The following is a 20,910-nucleotide window of genomic DNA, read 5'->3' on the forward strand; positions in this document are numbered from 1 at the left end:
CCCGCGTGAGCCAGGCGGAGCCGCGCGCAGACCCGCCGGCCGTCGGGGGCGCGGCCGGCCGCCAGAGCCCGCACCTGTCCCGCCGCGGCGGCCCGGCGCCCGAGTCGCGCCACGGTCGGCGACATCGGAGGCAGCGAGGGCACGGAGAACCGGCGGAGGCTAGGCCCGCGACCCGGAGGAAGCCGCGCGCGGCCCGAGGCCTCGGACCCTGAGTCCCACGTTCCACGGCACCATGGCCCCAAAGCTGCTGTTGCTCCTCTGCCTGTTCTCGGGCTTGCACGCACGGTAAGTGGCGCCCGGGCTCCGCATCTCCGGAGGCTCCGAGACTGGAGGGAGGGCGGCGGGGGGCGCTGTCCCCCGGCCCCAAGTCGCCGGCGCGCCCCGCCGTCCGTCGTCTGGGCTGCGGCATATCCTGCCAGGGCCGAGGGGAGGAGACGGGAAGTCGGCCGGCACCCTACCTGTCCCATCTACCCCGGACATGGCCATCTGCCTCTCCGGGCTGGGCGACTGCAGCCTTCTCTGCAGCCTGAAACATGGGGACTCTGAGATTAATGGGCTCTTCTTCTGAAGCTTTTAGGATCTGGTGGTTTTAAGAGGTTTTGAAAACCAACATCATAGGGGAAAGCCTGTGTCTACCTCCTACCCCTCCCCCAAGTGTTTCAGCGCTGTGCGCGCGCGCGCGCGCACACACACACACACACACACACACACACACAGAGCAACATTCTGTATCATTTTCATCACTGAAATTTCCCAGGACCCAGGAGTTACGGTTTCCTACCTGCCCAGTTTAAACCGGTCTTTGTGGGGAGCAGCCGGGCTGGAGGCAGGTGGAGGAGGACTGGGGCAAGGTGGACAGCTGAGAGCCCTGCTTCTCAGAAAGGATTTTCTTCCCAGGTCCTGCAAGCACACGCACAGTACACATATGCACCCCTTCTACATGAGCCACTTTCACACACGGGAGCATGCACAAACCTACCCCTATAAAGCAAGCATGTTGAAATTGATAGTTTTCTACCTAGTAACTGTAAGAAATTACCTCACCATAGATACCCCAACCTTCCTCCCAGGACACCAACCACCTAATGGGAGCTTAGAAATGCTCCAGGAAGAGATGAAGATGGCTCATGAGGGTGGAAAGACAGTGAGACCAGAGGGGTTAAACACTGTTGCTGTGAATATAACTGGAGATTCTGGGTTTGGTTCCTTTAATTCTGTCTCGGGCTAGATCTGTAGCTCAGAACTTGAAGACTGCCCTGTGCTTTACAGATTAGAGCAGCTCCCTTCCTCCCATCCTGCTCACCACCCCAAGAATCTCAGGGCATCCCTACCCCCAAAACACTTTTCTTTTGGCACCATCTTCATTTCCTAGATCTGGGAGCTAGAAAACTAGAGAGCCTTTCTCTGGGCTATAAGCCCTGCAGTTGTTAGCAGGCAATACCTGGAGGTCTTGCATGTTCATTCACATTTGTGAAGTACCAAAGAACTAGGAAGGTACATTAACAAATCCTACAAGATGTGAATGTGAATGGGTCATAGTTCTCCCTCCCTACCTTTGACAGACCCTGAGGAAGAAAGTCCTGGCCCTTCCCACCACACACTGCTGGTCTTTGCTAAGAGTTGAGAGTGAGAAAGGCAGATTGTGTGTGCTGGGGAAGGCAGACTCATGGCAGCTCTTCCAATCAGGCTGCACACTCCTTGGGCCTTCAACTGAAGTTTCTTCCTGTCTAAGGAGCTAGCTGGGAAGGGAGATGGGAGTGCACTTTCTGAGGTTGATCATGCCTGGATATATCTCTTTTTAGAAGCAGACAGCACGAGGCACAATGTGGAGGTCCCAGGTCATATACAGATCTGAGGTTATATCTAATCGACCTTCCTATTGCCACCAACTGGATGCAGTGACCTGCAGTTCAGGGTTAGATAATCAGCTGTTTAGATCTATAGATACATGTTAGAAGGAAACCCGCTATTGTCTTCATTACTTTATGTGCTTAGTAGGAAGGTATCTGGGTGTCTAACTTGAAGTGCTCAGGTGTCTAGGGATTCCCAAACACATATACAGTCTCTGGGGATTCTTCATCCTTTCATTTTGCCAAGGCAGGTGTAACAACTTTAATATGTTCTATGTCTGGGTTGATTCCATGGCCTTGATAATAGAGGTTGCACATCAGTTGAAAAAAATCCAAGTTTTAAACTAATTTTATTGCTGTATACCTCTCCTTTGAAAGTGTCTTTGCTCTTTGAATGGGTTTTACAGACATATAAAGTAATCTGATGTCCAGCATCACCTTTCAAAACTGTTATTAAGTCTGAGAGCGTTCTCATTTGCACTCTGGCATGCCTTCCTGGTGTTGAAGAGCCCTAGAGAAGGCTCTGACAGTTGTGCTCCATGGTGATGGCTTGGCAGCTCCGTGGAGAGAAAATAACCCATTCTGACACCTATGGAGGAGCTTATTCTACATTAAAACACATTAAGTCACACCTGGACCTTGGTGATACCATAAGCGGATGGCTAACTGCTTTCTGAGGTTTAGGAGCTCCTTTTTATGTTTATAGATGCATCCAACTTTGTCTCTGCCCTTGTAGCGTAAGAGAATGTGTAAGACATGAAAATACTATATGATGGCTGAGCTGTCACTACATCACCAATTTGTTTTTAAGAAAAATGTAATGATGGTGTTTAGGACCCAACAATCCTGATAACATAACACTGATGAAGATTATATATAAGCCACTTAGAATTTAGAAAAATAGAACATTTTTGTTTTATTCATATTCTGGTGAGTCCCTGAGATTGGGTTTTCATCAAAGGGAGGATTTTCCTTTGGGCTGGTGGTTCGGCACTAGCACTGGGAAGCTTCGATTTCATTCTCTGAAGTCCCGCAGCAAACTGACATGGCATCTAGATTGGGAGGAGCCCAGTGTCGGCCCAGAGCATCGCTGCCTGTGTGCTGCCCGCTGTCCCCCCCAACCCAGCCACAGAGCCACGAGTGTCCCATTTTTACCTCCCGAAGGGGAAGGGGCAGGAGAGGATGCTGCAGCTGTTCCTTTCTTTTTCTCCTCCCTCACCTACACTGAGCTAAGAAGCTTACGCAATTTCAGGAAAACCCTCTCATCACCACTTGACTGCTAGAGGGAGAATTAGTCTCATAATACCTGTTATTGACATAGCTCAAAGTATTTTTCAGAAACTAAGGCTGTGTATACAGAAAACTGATGAAGAGTTAGTGTGCTCCTTCTGTGAACATATGAGTGTTGGGGCAAGAGAAGATACAGAGCATGGAGAGCATGGTCTGGTCTGTGCTGGTGAGCTGTCTCTGGGGATGAGGGATGGGAGGGGAGGGGAAGAGACAGACAGCAGAGGAAGAGAGGACCGCACTGTGGGCGAGTTGGAAGGAGTCCTGAGGATGCTGTATGTGATCCTGCCCAGGTGATCTGTCTCTGTCCATAGTCTCCCAAGTGTTTTTGCTGTGGACTGAATTGCCAGGTCCTGTGGGCAATGGTTGGCTCCCAGCAATCCATGTCCTGCAGAACCTGCTTCCACCCACTTTTTTGTAAGATGATAAAATTAACATTCCTGACAATATTCCTGATAAAATAAAATATTCTTCATTTAAAATTCTGTAGTGTTATTTATAAAACATCAGGCTTACAAATAATAATAATAATCAGTTCTTGAATATGTGTCCCAAAGTTTACAAGTTCCTATTGATGGTGAATATTCAGTGTGAAAAAAATCCACGGCAACTTATAGTTCCTATGGATGATTTATTCTAAACTTCCAGTCAAGAAATAGAATTATAGTTTAATGTCAGCCAAGGAAAAAATTAAAAGATGTCAATCTTTGAGATATATGCCATATACTTATTATCAAAACTTCATGTAAATGTATATATTCATATAGGACTAGACTGACACTGTTCTGATCTATGTTAAGGCTAGTTAACACTCATAAAAAGACTCATGTACATATGACACATAGATTATACAGATGTTATATATTATAGTTACGTGTTATAATATGTAAGTATATATATATGATTCTGAGGCGTTAAACAAAGTAGAGATAATAAACTTTAAAAAGTTTATTCTTTTCATTTATTTCATGTTCATTACAGATAATTTAGACCATTCTAAAAACTAACTTAAAGACACACGTCCCAGAACACAACTGCCCTGAGATGTTGTTGCCATTTTGGCTCCCATCTGGGAAGCTAATCAGAAATGATCTCATACTCAGGACAAATAAACCTCAATGCAATTTTCTGTTCTATATTTTGTTCTCTTTTGTGAAGAAAAAAAGTCATTATGGTGCACCCACTGACAAGCCATAAAGGAAGAAGGTTGCTTGTTTGTTTGTGTGATGAGCTTTTTTGCCCCGGTAAATGGCAGGCCCCCTGGAAGTGCTACTTTGAAGAGAAGACTCTGCTCTTTTCAGGCCTGGATGGCTGTGTTGCTGAGATGGCCTCACTCACTAAGGAAGCTAGCTTGTCGTTTTGAGACCTCTCCATTCGAGTACTCCTGTGAGCATGTATCACCCAGGAGAGGTGCCTGTCAGGCTCAGCCTGCTCAGGAGAGACTCAGATATGCTCAGCGTTCATTTGGACACATTTATTAAAGGGCCAAATGGTAAAGACATATTAGAAAGGTTTTAATTTTTAATGTCTGTATTAGCCTGCTCTGTAAGAGATGAATCAGTTTGTGTGGTAGGAGGCATGTAAAATAACCAGAGGGTGTTTACCAACCAATATCGCTGTTCGTTGGCACCCCACATGGGTGCTGGCCAAGCATACCACCTCCTCGTATCCCTGTGTCTGCCTAGACCAAAGGTGCTAGTCTCCGTGAGAAGCACAGAGTCAGATTCAACAATTTTCAGTGAGTGCATTCTGAAGAAGCTGTTCTTACCTTCAACTAAAATGAGGTCTTGGCAGTGGGGAGTGGAAACAGCAAGATGTTTGTGCCTTGACCTTCAGAGGTTCTCAAGGTTGATCCAAGGAAGACTGACTCTGCTGGTTGGCCTTCATGCATTGAGTTATTATGATGTCTATGGTTTAACATGGACATGGAATCATTTTGTGACATTTAATGAAAACATCATGCTATGTTAATAGTACTATCATTCTTGTTGGATTCTTTCTTATTTGTGTTTTGTTTTACTTTTTTAATTTTAGAGATAATCTATTGGTTGGGATGAGTGTACTAGCGCCTTTCTACCTATTTCAGTGGTGCTTGGGTGAGCCAAAGCTTGACACTTCCTGGAGCCATTGCTACAACTTATATGTCATACTTTGTGCCATAATTACAGATCCAGAAAGGTGGAAGAGGATGAATATGAAGATTCTTCATCAAACCAAAAGTGGGTCTTGGCTCCAAAATCCCAAGATACAGATGTGACTCTTATTCTCAACAAGTTGCTAAGAGAATATGATAAGAAGCTGAGGCCTGATATTGGAAGTGAGTGTTGATGTTTGTTATTCCAGTAGGAAACATACTGTAATATATTTTTAAAGTTTTTATTTTAAATAATTATAAAGTCACAGGAAGTTGCAAAGGTAGTGCAGTCACACAATTCGTGGGTATCAAACCAGGAGTTGACATTGGTACAGTGTGTGTACGTGGCTCCACATCATCTTGTCATGTGTGGATCTGTGTAATGACCACTATAATTGAGACGCAGAACTGTTTTATCACCATGAAGATTCCCCTCCTCCAAAATTTCTAACCCATCAGCCACTAATTTGGTCTCTATTTCCGTATTTTTGTCATTTTGAGAATGTTGCGTATGTGCACTCATTCAGTACGTGACCTTTTGAGATTGGCTTTTCTTCCCTCAGCAAAATGATTTTGAGATCCATTCAAGTTGTTGCCTGTATCAGTAGTTTGCTTTTCTTATCGCTAAGCAATCTTCCATGGTATGGATAGACAAAAGTTTGATTAATGTTTATTGAGGAGCATTTTGGTTGTTTCCAGGTTTTGACTATTACAAATAAATGACTGTGTGCATTTGTATGCAGGTAATTTGCATGGACATAAGATTTTATTCTCTGGGATAAATGCCCAGGAGTACAATTGCTAGGTCCTATGATAAATGTTGGTTTAATTATTTTCAAGAAACCGTCAAACTCTTTTCCAAACTTTCTGTACCATTTTCTATCCCAACATCACTATGTGAGAGATCTTCACCAGCAATTGGTATTGTCACTATTTTTTTATTAACATCTTTATTGGGGTATAATTGCTTTACAATGGTGTGTTAGTTTCTGCTTTATAACAAAGTGAATCAGTTATACATATACATACGTTCCCATATCTCTTCCTTCTTGCGGCTTCCTCCCTCCCACCCTCCCTATCCCACCCCTCCAGGCGGTCACAAAGCACCGAGCTGATATCCCTGTGCTATGCGGCTGCTTCCCACTAGCTATCTACCTTACATTTGGTAGTGTATATATGTCCATACCTCTCCCTTGCTTTGTCACAGCTCACCCTTCCCCCACCCCATATCCTCAAGTCTATTCTCTAGGAGGTCTGTGTCTTTATTCCTGTCTTACCCCTAGGTTCTTCATGACATTTTTTTTTCTTAAATTCCATATATATATATGTGTTAGCATACAGTATTTGTCTTTCTCTTTCTGACTTACTTCACTCTGTATTACAGACTCTAGGTCTATCAACCTCATTACAAATAGCTCAATTTTGTTTCTTTCTATGGCTGAGTAATATTCCATTGTATATATGTGCCACATCTTCTTTATCCATTCATCCGATGATGGGCACTTGGGTTGTTTCCATCTCCGGGCTAATGTAAATAGAGCTGCAATGAACATTTTGGTACATGACTCTTTTTGAATTTTGGTTTTCTCAGGGTATATGCCCAGTAGTGGGATTGCTGGGTCATACGGTAGTTTTTGTAGTTTTTTAAGGAACCTCCATACTGTTCTCTATAGTGGCTGTACCAATTCACATTCCCACCAGCAGTGCAGGAGTGTTCCCTTTTCTCCACACCCTCTCCAGCATTTATAGTTTCTAGATTTTTTGATGGTGGCCATTCTGACTGGTGTGAGATGATATCTCATTGTAGTTTTGATTTGCATTTCCCTAATGATTAATGATGTTGAGCATTCTTTCATGTGTTTGTTGGCAGTCTGTATATCTTCTTTGGAGAAATGTCTATTTAGGTTTTCTGCCCATTTTTGGATTGGGTTGTTTGTTTTTCTGTTATTGAGCTGCCTGAGCTGCTTGTAAATTTTGGAAATTAACCCTTTGTCATTTGCTTCATTTGCAAATATTTTCTCCCATTCTGAGGGCTGTCTTTTGGTCTTGTTTATGGCTTCCTTTGCTGTGCAACAGCTTTGAAGTTTCATTAGGTCCCATTTGTTTATTTTTATTTCCATTTCTCTAGGAGGTGGGTCAAAAAGGATCTTGCTGTGATTATGTCATAGAGTGTTCTGCCTATGTTTTCCTTGAAGAGTTTGAGAGTTTCTGGCCTTATAGTTAGGTCTTTAATCCATTTTGAGCTTATTTTTGTATATGGTGTTAGGGAGTGATCTAATCTCATACTTTTATACGTACCTGTCCAGTTTTCCCAGCACCACTTATTGAAGAGGCTGTCCTTGCTCCACTGTACATTCCTGTCTCCTTTATCAAAGATAAGGTGACCATATGTGCATAGGTTTATCTCTGGGCTTTCTATCCTGTTCCATTGATCTATCTTTCTGTTTTTGTGCCAGTACCAAACTGTCTTCATTACTGTAGCTTTGTAGTATAGTCTGAAGTCAGGGAACCTGATTCCTCCAGCTCCGTTTTTCGTTCTCAAGATTGCTTTGGCTATTCGGGGTCTTTTTGTGTTTCCATACAAATTGTGAAATTTTTTGTTCTAGTTCTGTGAAAAATACCAGTGGTAGTTTGATAGGCATTGCATTGAATCTGTAGATTGTTTTGGGCAGTATAGTCATTGTCACAGTGTTGATTCTGCCAATCCAAGAACATGGTATATCTTCCCATCTATTTGTATCATCTTTAATTTCTTTCATCAGTGTCTTATAACTTTCTGCATACAGGTCTTTTATCTCCTTAGGTAGGTTTATTCCTAGATATTTTATTCTTTTTGTTGCAATGGTAAATGGGAGTGTTTTCTTGATTTCACTTTCAGATTTTTCATCATTAGTGTATAGGAATGCCAGAGATTTCTGTGCATTAATTTTGTATCCTGCAACTTTACCAAATTCATTGATTAGCTCTAGTCGTTTTCTGGTAGCATCTTTAGGATTCTCTGTGTATAGTATCATGTCATCTGCAAACAGTGACAGCTTTACTTCTTCTTTTCTGATTCGGATTCCTTTTCCTCTCTGATTGCTGTGGCTAAAACTTCCAAAACTATATTGAAGAAGAGTGGTGAGAGTGGGCAACCTTGTCTTGTTCCTGATCTTAGTGGAAATGCTTTCAGTTTTTCACCATTGAGGATAATGTTGGCTGTGGGTTTGTCATATATGGCCTTTATTATGTTGAGGAAAGTTCCCTCTATGCCTACTTTCTGCAGGGTTTTTATTATATATCGGTGTAGAATTTTGTCAAAAGCTTTCTCTGCATCTATTGAGATGATCATATGGTTTTTGTCCTTCAATTTGTTAATGGTTTATCACATTGATTGATTTGCATATATTGAAGAATCCTTGCATTCCTGGAATAAACCCCACTTGATCATGGTGTATGATCCTTTTAATGTGCTGTTGGATTCTGTTTCCAAGCAGTTTGTTGAGGATTTTTGCATCTATGTTCATCAGTGATATTGGCCTGTAGTTTTCTTTCTTTGTGACATCCTTGTCTGGTTTTGGTATCAAGGTGACGGTGGCCTCATAGAATGAGTTTGGGAGTGTTCCTCCCTCTGCTATATTTTGGAAGAATTAGAGAAGGATAGGTGTTAGCTCTTCTCTAAATGTTTGATAGAATTCGCCAATGAAGCCATCTGGTCCTGGGCTTTTGTTTGTTGGAAGATTTTTAATCACAGCTTCAATTTCAGTGCTTGTGATTGGTCTGTTCATATTTTCTATTTCTTCCTGATTCAGTCTTGGCAGGTTGTGCATTTCTAAGAATTTGTCCATTTCTTCCAGGTTGTCCATTTTATTGGCAGGTAGTTGCTTGTAGTAATCTCTCATGATCTTTTGTATTTCTGCAGTGTCAGTTGTTACTTCTTTTTCATTTCTAATTCTATTGATTTCAGTCTTCTCCCTTTTTATCTTGATGACTCTGGCTAATGGTTTATCTATTTTGTTTATCTTCTCAAAGAACGAGCTTTTAATTTTATTGATCTTTGCTATTGTTTCATTCATTTCTTTTTCATTCTTTTCTGATCTGATTTTTATGATTTCTTTCCTTCTGCTAACTTTGGGGATTTTTTGTTTTTCTTTCTCTAATTGCTTTAGGTGCAAGGTTAGGTTGTTAATTCGAGATGTTTCCTCTTTCTTAAGGTGGGCTTGTATTGCTATAAACTTCCCTCTTAGAACTGCTTTTGCTTGCATCCCAATGGGTGTCAAGTCTCCATTGTCATTTGTTTCTAGGTATTTTTTAATTTCCTCTTTGACTTCTTCAGTGGTCACTTCGTTATTAAGTAGTGTATTGTTTAGCCTCCATGTGTTTGTATTTTTTACAGATATTTTCCTGTAATTGATATCTGGTCTCATGGCGTGTGGTCGGAAAAGATACTTGATGCAATTTCAATTTTCTTAAATTTACCAAGGCTTCATTTGTGACCCAAGATATGATCTATTCTGGAGAATGTTCCCTGAGCACTTGAGAAAAATGTGTATTCTGTTGTTTTTGGATGGAGTGTCCTATAAATATCAATTAAGTCCATCTTGTTTAATGTATCATTTAAAGCTTGTGTTTCGTTATTTATTTTCATTTTGGATAATCTGTCCATTTTTGTAAGTGGGGTGTTAAAGTCCCCTACTCTGATTGTGTTACTGTCGATTTCCCCTTTTATGGCTGTTAGTATTTGCCTTATGTATTGAGGTGCTCCTATGTTGGGTGCATAAATATTTACAATTGTTATATCTTCTTCTTGGATCGATCCATGATCATTATGTAGTGTCCTTCTTTGTCTCTTCTAATAGTCTTTATTTTCAAGTCTATTTTGTCTGATATGAGAATTGCTACTCCAGCTTTCTTTTGGTTTCCATTTGCATGGAATATCTTTTTCCATCCTCTTACTTTCAGTCTGTATGTTTCTCTAGGTCTGAAGTGGGTCTCTTGTACACAGCATATATATGGGTCTTGTTTTTGTATCCATTCAGCCAATCTGTGTCTTTTGGTGGGAGCATTTAGTCCATTTACATTTAAGGTAATTATCGATATGTATGTTCCTATTCCCATTTTCTAAATTGTTTTGGGTTTGTTATTGTAGGTCTTTTCCTTCTCTTGTGTTTCTTGCCTAGAGAAGGTCCTTTAGCAGTTGTTGTAAAGCTGGTTTGGTGGTGCTGAACTCTCTCAGCTTTTGCTTGTCTGTAAAGGTTTTTATTTCTCCATCAAATCTGAATGAGATCCTTGCTGGGTAGAGTCATCTTGGTTTTAGGTTTTTCTCCTTCATCACTTTCAGTATGTCCTGCCACTCCCTTCTGGCTTGCAGAGTTTCTGCTGAGAGATCAGCTGTTAACCTTATGGGGATTCACTTGTGTGTTATTTGTTGTTTTTCCCTTAGTGCTTTTAATATGCTTTCTTTGTATTTAATTTTTGACAGTTTGATTAATATGTGTCTTGGCGTATTTCTCCTTGGAGTTATCCTGTATGGGACTCTGTGTGCTTCCTGGACTTGATTAACTATTTCCTTTCCCATATTAGGGAAGTTTTCAACTGTAATCTCTTCAAATATTTTCTCAGTCCTTTTCTTTTTCTCTTCTTCTTCTGGAAGCCCTGTAATTCGAATGTTGGTGTGTTTAATGTTGTCCCAGAGGTCTCTGAGACTGTCCTCAGTTCTTTTCATTCTTTTTTCTTTATTCTGCTCTGCAGTTGTTATTTCCACTATTTATCTTCCCAGACACTTATCTGTTTTTCTGCCTCAGTTATTCTGCTATTGATCCCATCTAGAGTATTTTTCATTTCATTTATTGTGTTGTTCATCATTGTTTGTTTCATCTTTAGTTATTCTAGGTCCTTGTTAAATGTTTCTTGCATTTTGTCTACTCTATTTCCAAGATTTTGGATTATCTTTACTATCATTATTCTGAATTCTTTTTCAGGTAGACTGCCTATTTCCTCTTCATTTGTTAGGTCTGGTGTGTTTTTGTCTTGCTCCTTCATCTGCTGTGTGTTTTCCTGTCTTCTCATTTTGCTTATCTTACTGTGTTTGGTGTCTCCTTTTTGCAGGCTGCAGGTTCATAGTTCCCTTTGTTTTTGATGTCTGTCCCCAGTGGCTAAGGTTGGTTCAGTGGGTTGTGTAGGCCTCCTGGTGGAGGAGACTAGTGCCTGTGTTCAGGTGGATGAGGCTGGATCTTGTCTCTCTGGTGGGCAGGTACACGTCTGGTGGTGTGTTTTGGGGTGTCTGTGGACTTATTATGATTTTAGCAGCCTCTCAGCTAAAGGGTGGGGTTGTTTCCTGTTTTGCTAGTTATTTGGCATAGGGTGTCCAGCACTGTAGCTTGGTGGTTGTTGAGTGAAGTTGGGTGTTGGTGTTGAGATGGCGATTTCTGGGAGATTTTTGCCGTTTGATATTACGTGCAGCTGGGAGGTCTCTTGTGGAACAGTGTCCTGAAGTTGGCTCTCCCACCTCAGAGGCACAGCACTGACTCCTGGTTGCAGCACCAAGAGCCTTTCATCCACACGGCTCAGAATAAAAGGGAGAAAAAGTAGAGAGAAAGAATTAGTAGAAGTAGGAAGAAAGAACGAATGAACGCACGATCGGAAAAAAGAAAGAAAGGAGGGAAGGAAAGAAGAAAGGAAGGAAGGAAGGAAGAAAGAAAGAAAGAAAGAAAGAAGAAAAGAAGGAAAGACAGAAAGAAAGGAGGGAGGGAGGGATGGTGGGAGGGAGGGAGGAAGGAAAGAAGGAAGGAGGGAAGGAAGGAAAAAAGAAAGAAAGAAAGAAGATAAAGTAAAATAAAATAAAGTAAAATATAATCAAGTTGTTAAATGAAAAATAATTATTAAGAAAAAAAAGACGGACCGATAGAACCTTAAGACAAATGGTGGAAGCAAAGCTATACAGACAAAATCTCACTCAGAAGCATACACATATAGACTCACAAAAAGAGGAAAAGGGGAAAAAATCATAAATCTTTCTTTCATAGTCCACCTCCTCAATTTGGGATGATTTGTTGTCTAAAGGAGGGAAGGAAGCAAAGAAGGAAAGAAAGAAGATAAAGTAAAATAAAATAAAGTTATTAAAATTAAACTTAATTATTAAGAAAAAAAATTAAAACAAAAACAGACGGATAGAACCCTAGGACAAATGGTGGAAGCAAAGCTATACAGACAAAATCTCACACAGAAGCATACACATACACACTCACAAAGAGAGGTAAAGGGGAAAAAATCATAAATCTTGCTCTCAAAGTCCACCTCCTCAATTTGGGATGATTGGTTGTCTATTCATGTATTCCACAGATGCAGGGTACAGCAAGTTGATTGTGGAGCTTTAATCCGCTGGTTCTGAGGCTGCTGGGAGAGATTCCCCTTTCTCTTCTTTGTTCTCACAGCTCTCAGGGGCTCAGCTTTGGATTTGGCCCCGCCTCTGTATGTAGGTCACTGGCGGGCGTCTGTTTCTTCTCAGACAAGACGGGGTTAAAGGAGCCGCTGATTCGGGGGCTCTGGCGCACTCAGGCCGGGGGGGCGGGAGGGGCACGGAGTGCGGGGCGAGCCTGCGGCGGCAGAGGCTGGCGTGACATTGCACCAGCCTGAGGCCCGCCGTGCGTTCTCCCGGGGAAGTTGTCCCTGGATCCCGGGAATCTGGCAGTGGCGGGCTGCACAGGCTCCCCGGAAGAGGGGTGTGGATAGTGACCTGTGCTGGCACCCAGGCCCTTTGGTGGCGGCAGCAGCAGCCTTAGCGTCTCCCGCCCGTCTGTGCTTTTAGCCGCGGCTCGCTCCCATCTCTGGGGTCCGCGCTTTCAGCCGCGGCTCGCGCCCGTCTCTGGAGTTCCTTTAAGCAGCGCTCTTAATCCCCTCTCCTCGCACACCAGGAAACAAAAGAGGGAAGAAAAAGTCTCCTGCCTCTTCGGCAGCTCCAGACCTTTTCCTGGACTCCCTCCCGGCTAGCCGTGGTGAACTAACCCCTTCAGGCTGTGTTCACGCAACCAACCCCAGTCCTCTCCCTGCTCTCCGACTGAAACCCGAGCCTCAGCTCGCAGCCCCACCCACCCCGGCGGGTGAGCAGACAACCCTCTCGGGCTGTTGAGTGCCGGTCGGCACCGATCCTCTGTGCGGGAATCTCTCCGCTTTGCCCTCCGCACCCCTGTTGCTGTGCTCTGCTCCGCTGTTCTGAAGCTCCCCCCTCCGCCACCCGCAGTCTCCGCCCGTGAAGGGGCTTCCTAGTGTGTGGAAACCTTTCCGCCTTCACAGCTCCCTCCCACTGGTGCAGGTCCTGTCCCTTTTCTTTTGTCTCTGTTTTTTCTTTTTTTCTTTTGCCCTACCCAGGTACGTGGGGAGTTTCTTGCCTTTTGGGAGGTCTGAGGTCTTCTGCCATCATTCAGTAGGTGTTCTGTAGGAGTTGCTCCACGTGTAGATGTATTTCTGATGTATCTGTGGGGAGGAAGGTGATCTCCGCGTATTAGTCTTCCACCATCTTCCCCTCCGCCTGTCACTATTTTTTGTTTTAGCTCCTCTAATAAGTGTGTGTCCAATAGATTGATATCTCTTTGTGGTCTTAATTTACATTTTCCTAATTGTTAAATTTTCTTTATGTGCTTATTTGCCAATAGTATATCCTCTTCATCAAAATGTCTCCTCATATTAGTTGCCTGTTTAAAAATTGGATGATTTTGTTTTAGTTATTTTTCTACTGCTTTGTTAATAGTTCTTCCTATAGTCTAGATATGATTCCTTGGCCAGATGTCGTTTTCAAATTTTTTCCCTCATGTAGCTTTTCTTTTCATCCTTTTAACAAGATCTTTCAAAGAGGAAAAGTTTTTAACATTGAGGAAGTCCAAGTTACTGATTTTTAACTGTTTTATGGAACATACTTTTGGAGTAATGTCTAAGAACTCTTCATGAAGCCCTAGTTCCTGATTTTCTCCTGTTCTAAACGTTTTATAATTGTAGGCTTTACATTTAATTCATTATCAGTTTTGAGTTAATTGTTATAAAAAATCAAGGTGTGAGGTTTAGAGCTAAGTTTCTTTTTCTTTTGCTCATGGACATGTGGTTACTTTATTACCATTTGTTGAAAAAACTATCCTTCCTCTTTGAATTATGTTTGCACATTTGTCCAAAGTCAGTTGGCTCAACTTCTGTGGGTTGTTTCTGGGCTCTGTATTTTCTTCCATTTATCTATGTGTCTATCACTGTGTCAGTACCCACAGTCTTGATTGTTACAGCTATGTAATATGCCTTGGAATTGGGTGGAAGTAATTCAACCTCTTTATATTTTTTTAATATTTTATTTATTTTTGTCTGCGTTGGATCTTTGTTGCTACGTGCAGGCTTTCTCTAGTTGCGGTGAGCGGGGGCTACTCTTTGTTGTGGTGCGTGGGCTTCTTCTCATTGTGGTGGCTTCTCTTGCTGCAGAGCACGGGCTCTAGGCACGCAGGCTTCAGTAGTTGCAGCATGTGGGCTCAGTAATTGTGGCTCGTGGGCTCTAGAGTGCAGGCTCAGTAGTTGTAGCTCACAGGCTTCGTTGCTCCACAGCACGTGGAATCTTCCTGGACCAGGGCTTGAAACCATGTCCCCTGCGTTGGCAGGTGGATTCTTAACCACTGTGCCACCAGGGAAGTCCTCAACCTCTTTATTTTTCAAAATTATTTTAGCTCTTATAATACATATTTTTCATATGAATTCTAGAATTATCTTGTCTGTATCTACAAAAATATCTTGTGTTAAATCTTTATATCAATTTGGGAAGAATTAACATCTTTACTATGTTGAGTATTTTGATCCATAGACAGGATATGTCTTTTCATTTATTTAGATCTTCTTTAGTACCTTACATTCAGTGTTTTACAGTTTTTAGTATACAAGTTCTGAATATATTTTGTTAGATTTGCACCTAAGTATTTCATGGTTTTGGAGTGCTTGTAAATGGTACTGTATTTTAAAATTTCCTTCCCCCTGTGTTCATTGCTGGTATACAGAAATATGGTTAATTTTTGTAAGTTAATGTTGCGTCCTCTGACTTGCCAAGCTCAGTAGTTTTAGGAAGTTTTTTTGTTTGTTTGTTTTTGATAGGTTCCTTGGGATTTTCTGTGTACATCATCAGGTTTCCTGCAATTGAGACTTTTATTTCTTGCTTTCCCATCTGTATACCTTTTATTATTATTTTTCTTACCTTGTTGCACTGGCTAGAACTTCCAATGCTACATGAATAGTAGTAGTGTGAGTGGACATCTTGCTTTGTTCTGGATCTTAGAGGAAAAGCATTCAGTCTTTCACAATTAAGTGTAATGTTAGCTAGAGATATTTTATATATATTTTCACCAAGTTGAGAAATTTCCCTCTATTTCTAGTTTTCTGAGAGAATATTTTATTTTGTCATGAATGGGTGTTGAACTTTGCCAAATACATTTTCTGGATCAGTTGATATGATCATGTGATTTTTTTTTTTTACACAGTTAATATGGTGAATTACATTGGTTGATTTTCAAATACTGAACCAGCTTTGCATCCCCAGGATAAACCACACCTACTTATCATGTTTAATAATACTCTTTTTTGAAAACTTTTAATATATTGCAGAATTCTATTTGCTAATCCTTTATAAACCTTTTAATATCAGTGGGGCCTATAATAATATTCCTTGCTTCATTTCTGATATTGGTAATTTGTGTCACCATTCTTTTTTTCTTTGTCATCTTGCTAGAGGTTGGTTCCATTGACCTTTTTGAAGAACCAACTTTTTGTTTCATTATTTTTCTGTATTGCTTTTCTATTTTCAATTTTATTATATTTTGCTATTTATCTTTATTATTTACTTTCTTCTGTTTGCTTTGGGTTTATTTTGCTCCTCTTTATTGAGGTAGCATTTAGAGTCTCAACTTGAGACTATTCTTTTCTAATGTAAGCATTTAATGCTCTAAATTGCACTTTCTGCACTGTTTTAGCTGTATCTCACAGATTTTGCTCTTTTGTATTTTCATTTTCATTCAGTTCAATGTATTTTTTACTTCCCCTGAGACTTTTTCCCTCTTTAACTCATGGATTATTTATTTATTCATATTTTTAAAAATTTATTCATTATTTTTTGGCTGCGTTGGGTCTTCATTGCCACATGCGGGCTTTCTCTAGTTGAGGTGAGCAGGGGCTACTACTCTTCATTGCGGTGCACAGGCTTCTCACTGTGGTGGCTTCTCTAGTTGTGGAGCACGGGCTCTAGGTGCATGGGCTTCAGTAGTTGTGGCATGCGGGCTCAGTAGTTGTGGCTCATGGGCTCTAGAGTATAGGCTCAGTAGTTGTGGCACACAGGCTTAGTTGCTCCATGGCATAAAGGATCTTCCTGGACCAGGGCTCGAACCCATGTCCCCTGCATTGGCAGGTGGATCCTTAACCACTGTGCCACCAGGGAAGCCCCCTCATGGATTATTTAGAAGTGTGTTTTTAGTTTCCAAATGTTTGAAAGTCTTCCTGTTATCTGTTGCCAATTTCTAGTTTGGTTCCATTGTGATCAGAGAACATACTCCGTATGAGTTTAAAATTCTTTTAAATTTGTTACTATTTAATTTATGGCCCAGTATATGTTTTGTTTTGGTGAATGTTCCATGGATACTTGAAAAGAATGTGTATTCTGCTGTTACTGGATGAATTGGATCCTGTTGTTTGATACTTTTGTTGAGTTCTTCTATATCTTTGCTGATTTTCTATCTAATTTTTCTATCAGTTGTTTTGATAGATTAACAATTGATAGATTTAAAAAGACCAAGACAAGGGTAGTGTTCTTGGCCAGGAGAGAAATGCATACCTATTCATGGTGATGGTCAGAGAACATGGGGGTTGTTGCAGACACATTTTTCATAGGATGCACCTAGTCTATGGCTTGTTTCCTCTTCTCCGTGGGGCTCAGTTTCATTTAGAGCCCTGCAGCTTGCCAACCCTCACACTACCCCAGCTGCCCCGTCCCTCTGTTTTTCCAAGTTTGAGGCTCATTCTCCAATTTATCTGTATCAAGACATAGAATTACACTGGTCCCAGTAGGCATAGAATTTCAAAATCCTTGTGGTGTAGTGTGCAGAGGGTTTGGAGATACATGTCCTGTGCAGTATTGGAGCAGTCTTGTCATCTTTCTGTGTCTCAGTTGCCTCTTTCATATGATGAAGGAGGGGAACAAATTACTCTTAAACTTCCTTCTTGCTTTAAGGTATTTATTCACTGAGCAATACATCTAAATTACCATTGCACAAGGTTCATAAATTCAATTGTCACCACAGTTTTCCCATCATAAATACATAAAAAGTCTACCCAGTGTGAAAAGTGTGCAGCAATTCTGCATTTACATGGAAAGAGAAGATTGAGAAAATGTTACTAATTTTCTCATTAATTGTCAGACACTGTGCTTGACCTTAGAGCAAAGATAAATAAGACTCGCTCTTTGCCCTTCTGGGTAAGTTTAGTCCAATTGGTCCTTTGTTTATCTTGTGCTAGAACATAGCAAAGTGCCTTCCATACGTGGTGCCATTGGAAATATTATTCAGCACCACATTCATCCTCTGAGGGGGAAAATTGGAAGAAAGTGGGTGAAAATGGGTAGAAAGAGGGTAAGCTTGGCTTCCAACCCAGATCTCTCTGACTCTAGCTAGATCACTGCACTAGCACTATTTATAGAAAATGCAAGGCAAGTCCATTCAAAATCAGGGGGCCCCTCTTACATACTCACATGACACAACACTTGGGAGGGGATGTTCTAAGGCTTTGTCATGTGCAACAGGCAAGCAGAATTCACAATTCTAAAAGATTTTATTTTTCCTTTAAGGAAAAATAAGGAATTGTGAATTTTCCAAATGAAACAGCATAATACAAAGAACAAATGCTTCTTTCTTAGAAGGCAGCTCTTCTAAAGCCTCATGTCATTTGGTCCTCAGAAGTCATATATCAGAAGGGCTCTGTGGTTTTTGAGTGAAAGAGATTCAAAAAACAACTAAATATAAAACCATATAGTAGTATGCTCCTCTTTGGTTTCATGACTTGAAAGTTCCACCATGCACATTGTCATGGTCCTGGGGCAGCAGGGTGACCTGATGAAGCGCCCCAGGGTCACTGGGTATCTTAGGACTCCTCTTCCTGTCTCACTTAAATGCTAAATAATGTCTGAGTGGCAGAATCCGGCAACTCACTGATGTTCAGGGTAACTGCCCAAGGACAGCTCTCCTGGTAAAAGATACTGATTAGACACCATTTTTGTTCATGGTGTAGAGGCCTCTGCTTTAAGGGATAATTTACTATAAATATCTGAATTTCTTTTCTTACTACTTTTTTTCACATGTAGCATATTTTATTTGTTGTAACCATTGTGCTTCCTCATCAAGGTGCAGTCAACTTATATTTATATAATACAGTGCTGTTCATGGATTTATCAGTCGTTTGTTGTAATTACCAGTTTATTTGCTCCCCTCCATTATCAGTCCCATCCTCTCTCAGCCAGTTGGCCCATATTTACTGAGCATCCCCTCTGCATCCAGCCCGGGCTGTGGACAGGTGGGGAGCTGCCTGATACTGCCTACACTTGGGTTCTTCTGAGGGGAAGGGGAAGGGGAAGGGGTCTGCAGGTAGCATCTAGGATTTGATAATGCTATTCCCACTTTGGAGTAAAGCAGGCCTGTTAAGGCTCTCCCTGGCTTAAACTCCTTAAAAACTCCACTTGCTTCTAGGATGAAGTCCAAGCCCCTTCAGATGACAAAGAGAGGTAAGCGCTCTGGCCCTTGCCTACTTTTTTTATGTGTCACACCATCTAGGAGCACCCAGCCTCCTGTCTTCTTCAACTGCATCCTTGCTGTTATCTCTTTCCAGCCTGTGATCCTCTTAACCCCTCTCCCATTTCCCACACGGAGCTCATTCCAGCCTCCCTTCCAGCCTTGATGTTTTCTTTCATGGCCTGCACTCCCTCACCTCCCTGCTGGGCTGTATCAAGTGTCTCTCCCCTGATTTCTTCTAGCATCAATTTTTCATCTTTCCATGGGATTAATAAATTCTGAAGGACTGTCTTGAGGATGGCATAATGTGGTGTAACCATGAAACAGTTTCTGCAACATTTTTGTATACTTTTTACAAGTTTTCAGCTGAGAACTGTCCACTAGGATACAGTTCCTAATTCCTAACTTTAGATACATCAGTTTACATTGGCATCTCCCAACATACGTAGTCCAAGTGAATCCACAAAGATCCAACATCAGGAAATAAATTAAATGGCTCATCACTGTTATTGTCAACAGTAAATAGAATCGAACAGACTCATTTATGTTGCATAGAAGTAACGTGTCCACATGTTACTCTTATTAGTTTTCAGAATACAAATTGTGATCATTGTGTTTTAAAAATACTCACTATTTTCCCGTCTATTGTCTCTCCTCAGCTAACTTCTGAATTATGGATGTATCTGTTTTAGTTTCCCATCTTTAACTATCTGTCATTCTAAGTAATACTTCAGCTATGTCCCTTGCTATTTTCAGGGCTATGCAGGGTGTCATTTATCTCAGCAACACATCTTGTTATGTGGGCTCAAAAATGCTGGAGGAGGATAAACCTTTTAATAAGATAATTGTAAAAAGGAAGGGAAATGACCTGAGTGAGTTTTTCTCCCTTTGGGGTTTCAAGAAATTTGAAGCACTCTCCTGAAAATAGATTATTACAGAATACAAATTCCCTCCCTGTCCATAATCTGGCCAGTCTACGCTAAATGCAATCAGTGTTGGGAAAAATAAAATTGGCTTTTAAAGGTGAATGAACATGGTGAAGACATGCACGATGTGTAGAGATGACCCATGGGCTCATTTAATTCAGGGAGAACATCTGAAAAGCCTCCTCTTGGCTGTGTCTGTAGCCAGAGGGATTAATTTTCTGTTCCTCTTCCTCATGTGTTTGCATATCTGGATTTCTTTTCCTGGCTTTCCTAAAGCTTATTTTCCAAGTTTAATTAGAATTTCTTCTAAATGTGGAATTAGGAACATCCAGTGTGAGAGGAAGCTGATGATGTGAGTGGTGAGGAAGTGCCTTGGTGGTGGAAGACAGGCCCCCAGCTCCTCCCATTAAGGGGTGCCCACTGGCCCCACCAGAGTCAGAGCCTGAGAGGAGATGCCACTGCCCCTTCTTTCCTTCAGGCTTGCGGAGAGGCCTTGGCAGCCCAGCACTGACTCAGGTACTGATATGACCCAGACAGACCCTGTAGGGTACTGCAGGAGGAACTCCTGCCCTTGTCAGGGTTGTGTTCCCAATGAGGTAGGAAGAGGGAAAATGAGTAAATAGTGGGAATACGATCCCCAATGGGACAGGAGTTAGCTCTGTTGCAGAAAATAGATGTTAAAAAAGTAAAAGAAATAATAAGTGGGCCTTAAAGTATAATTTTTAAAGCAAGCCTTATCACACTGCTCTTTAATATCTTTCAGTGAAAAATTATGAGCATAATTGAGTTACCATAGAACTGTGAAATGAATGCTTACAGACTTTTGGTCACAGATGTGATATCTCTGAGAGAGGCCTGGCTCAGCCCATGGAAAGCCAGAGGAAGTTCCCATATCTTCCTCACCTGGTTCCTGGGGTGTGTAAATGTGACAGCTCCTGCCAAGTCCGGCC

General features: G+C 41.5%; 1 protein-coding gene across 1 annotated transcript in view; it reads left to right on the forward strand.

Moving 5' to 3' along the window:
• The first annotated feature begins 232 nt into the window (after positions 1-232).
• The window catches only part of GABRG3 (gamma-aminobutyric acid type A receptor subunit gamma3), a 596,953-nt gene continuing 576,275 nt past the window's right edge, over positions 233-20,910 (forward strand). Inside the window, exons 1-2 of the mRNA XM_065872132.1 lie at positions 233-285; positions 5,306-5,454. Of these exons, the coding sequence (XP_065728204.1) occupies positions 233-285; positions 5,306-5,454 (202 nt within the window). The remainder of the gene's footprint in view (positions 286-5,305; positions 5,455-20,910) is intronic.

Source organism: Phocoena phocoena, chromosome 2, assembly GCF_963924675.1.
Source record: "Phocoena phocoena chromosome 2, mPhoPho1.1, whole genome shotgun sequence".
NCBI classification, from domain to species: Eukaryota; Metazoa; Chordata; class Mammalia; order Artiodactyla; family Phocoenidae; genus Phocoena; species Phocoena phocoena.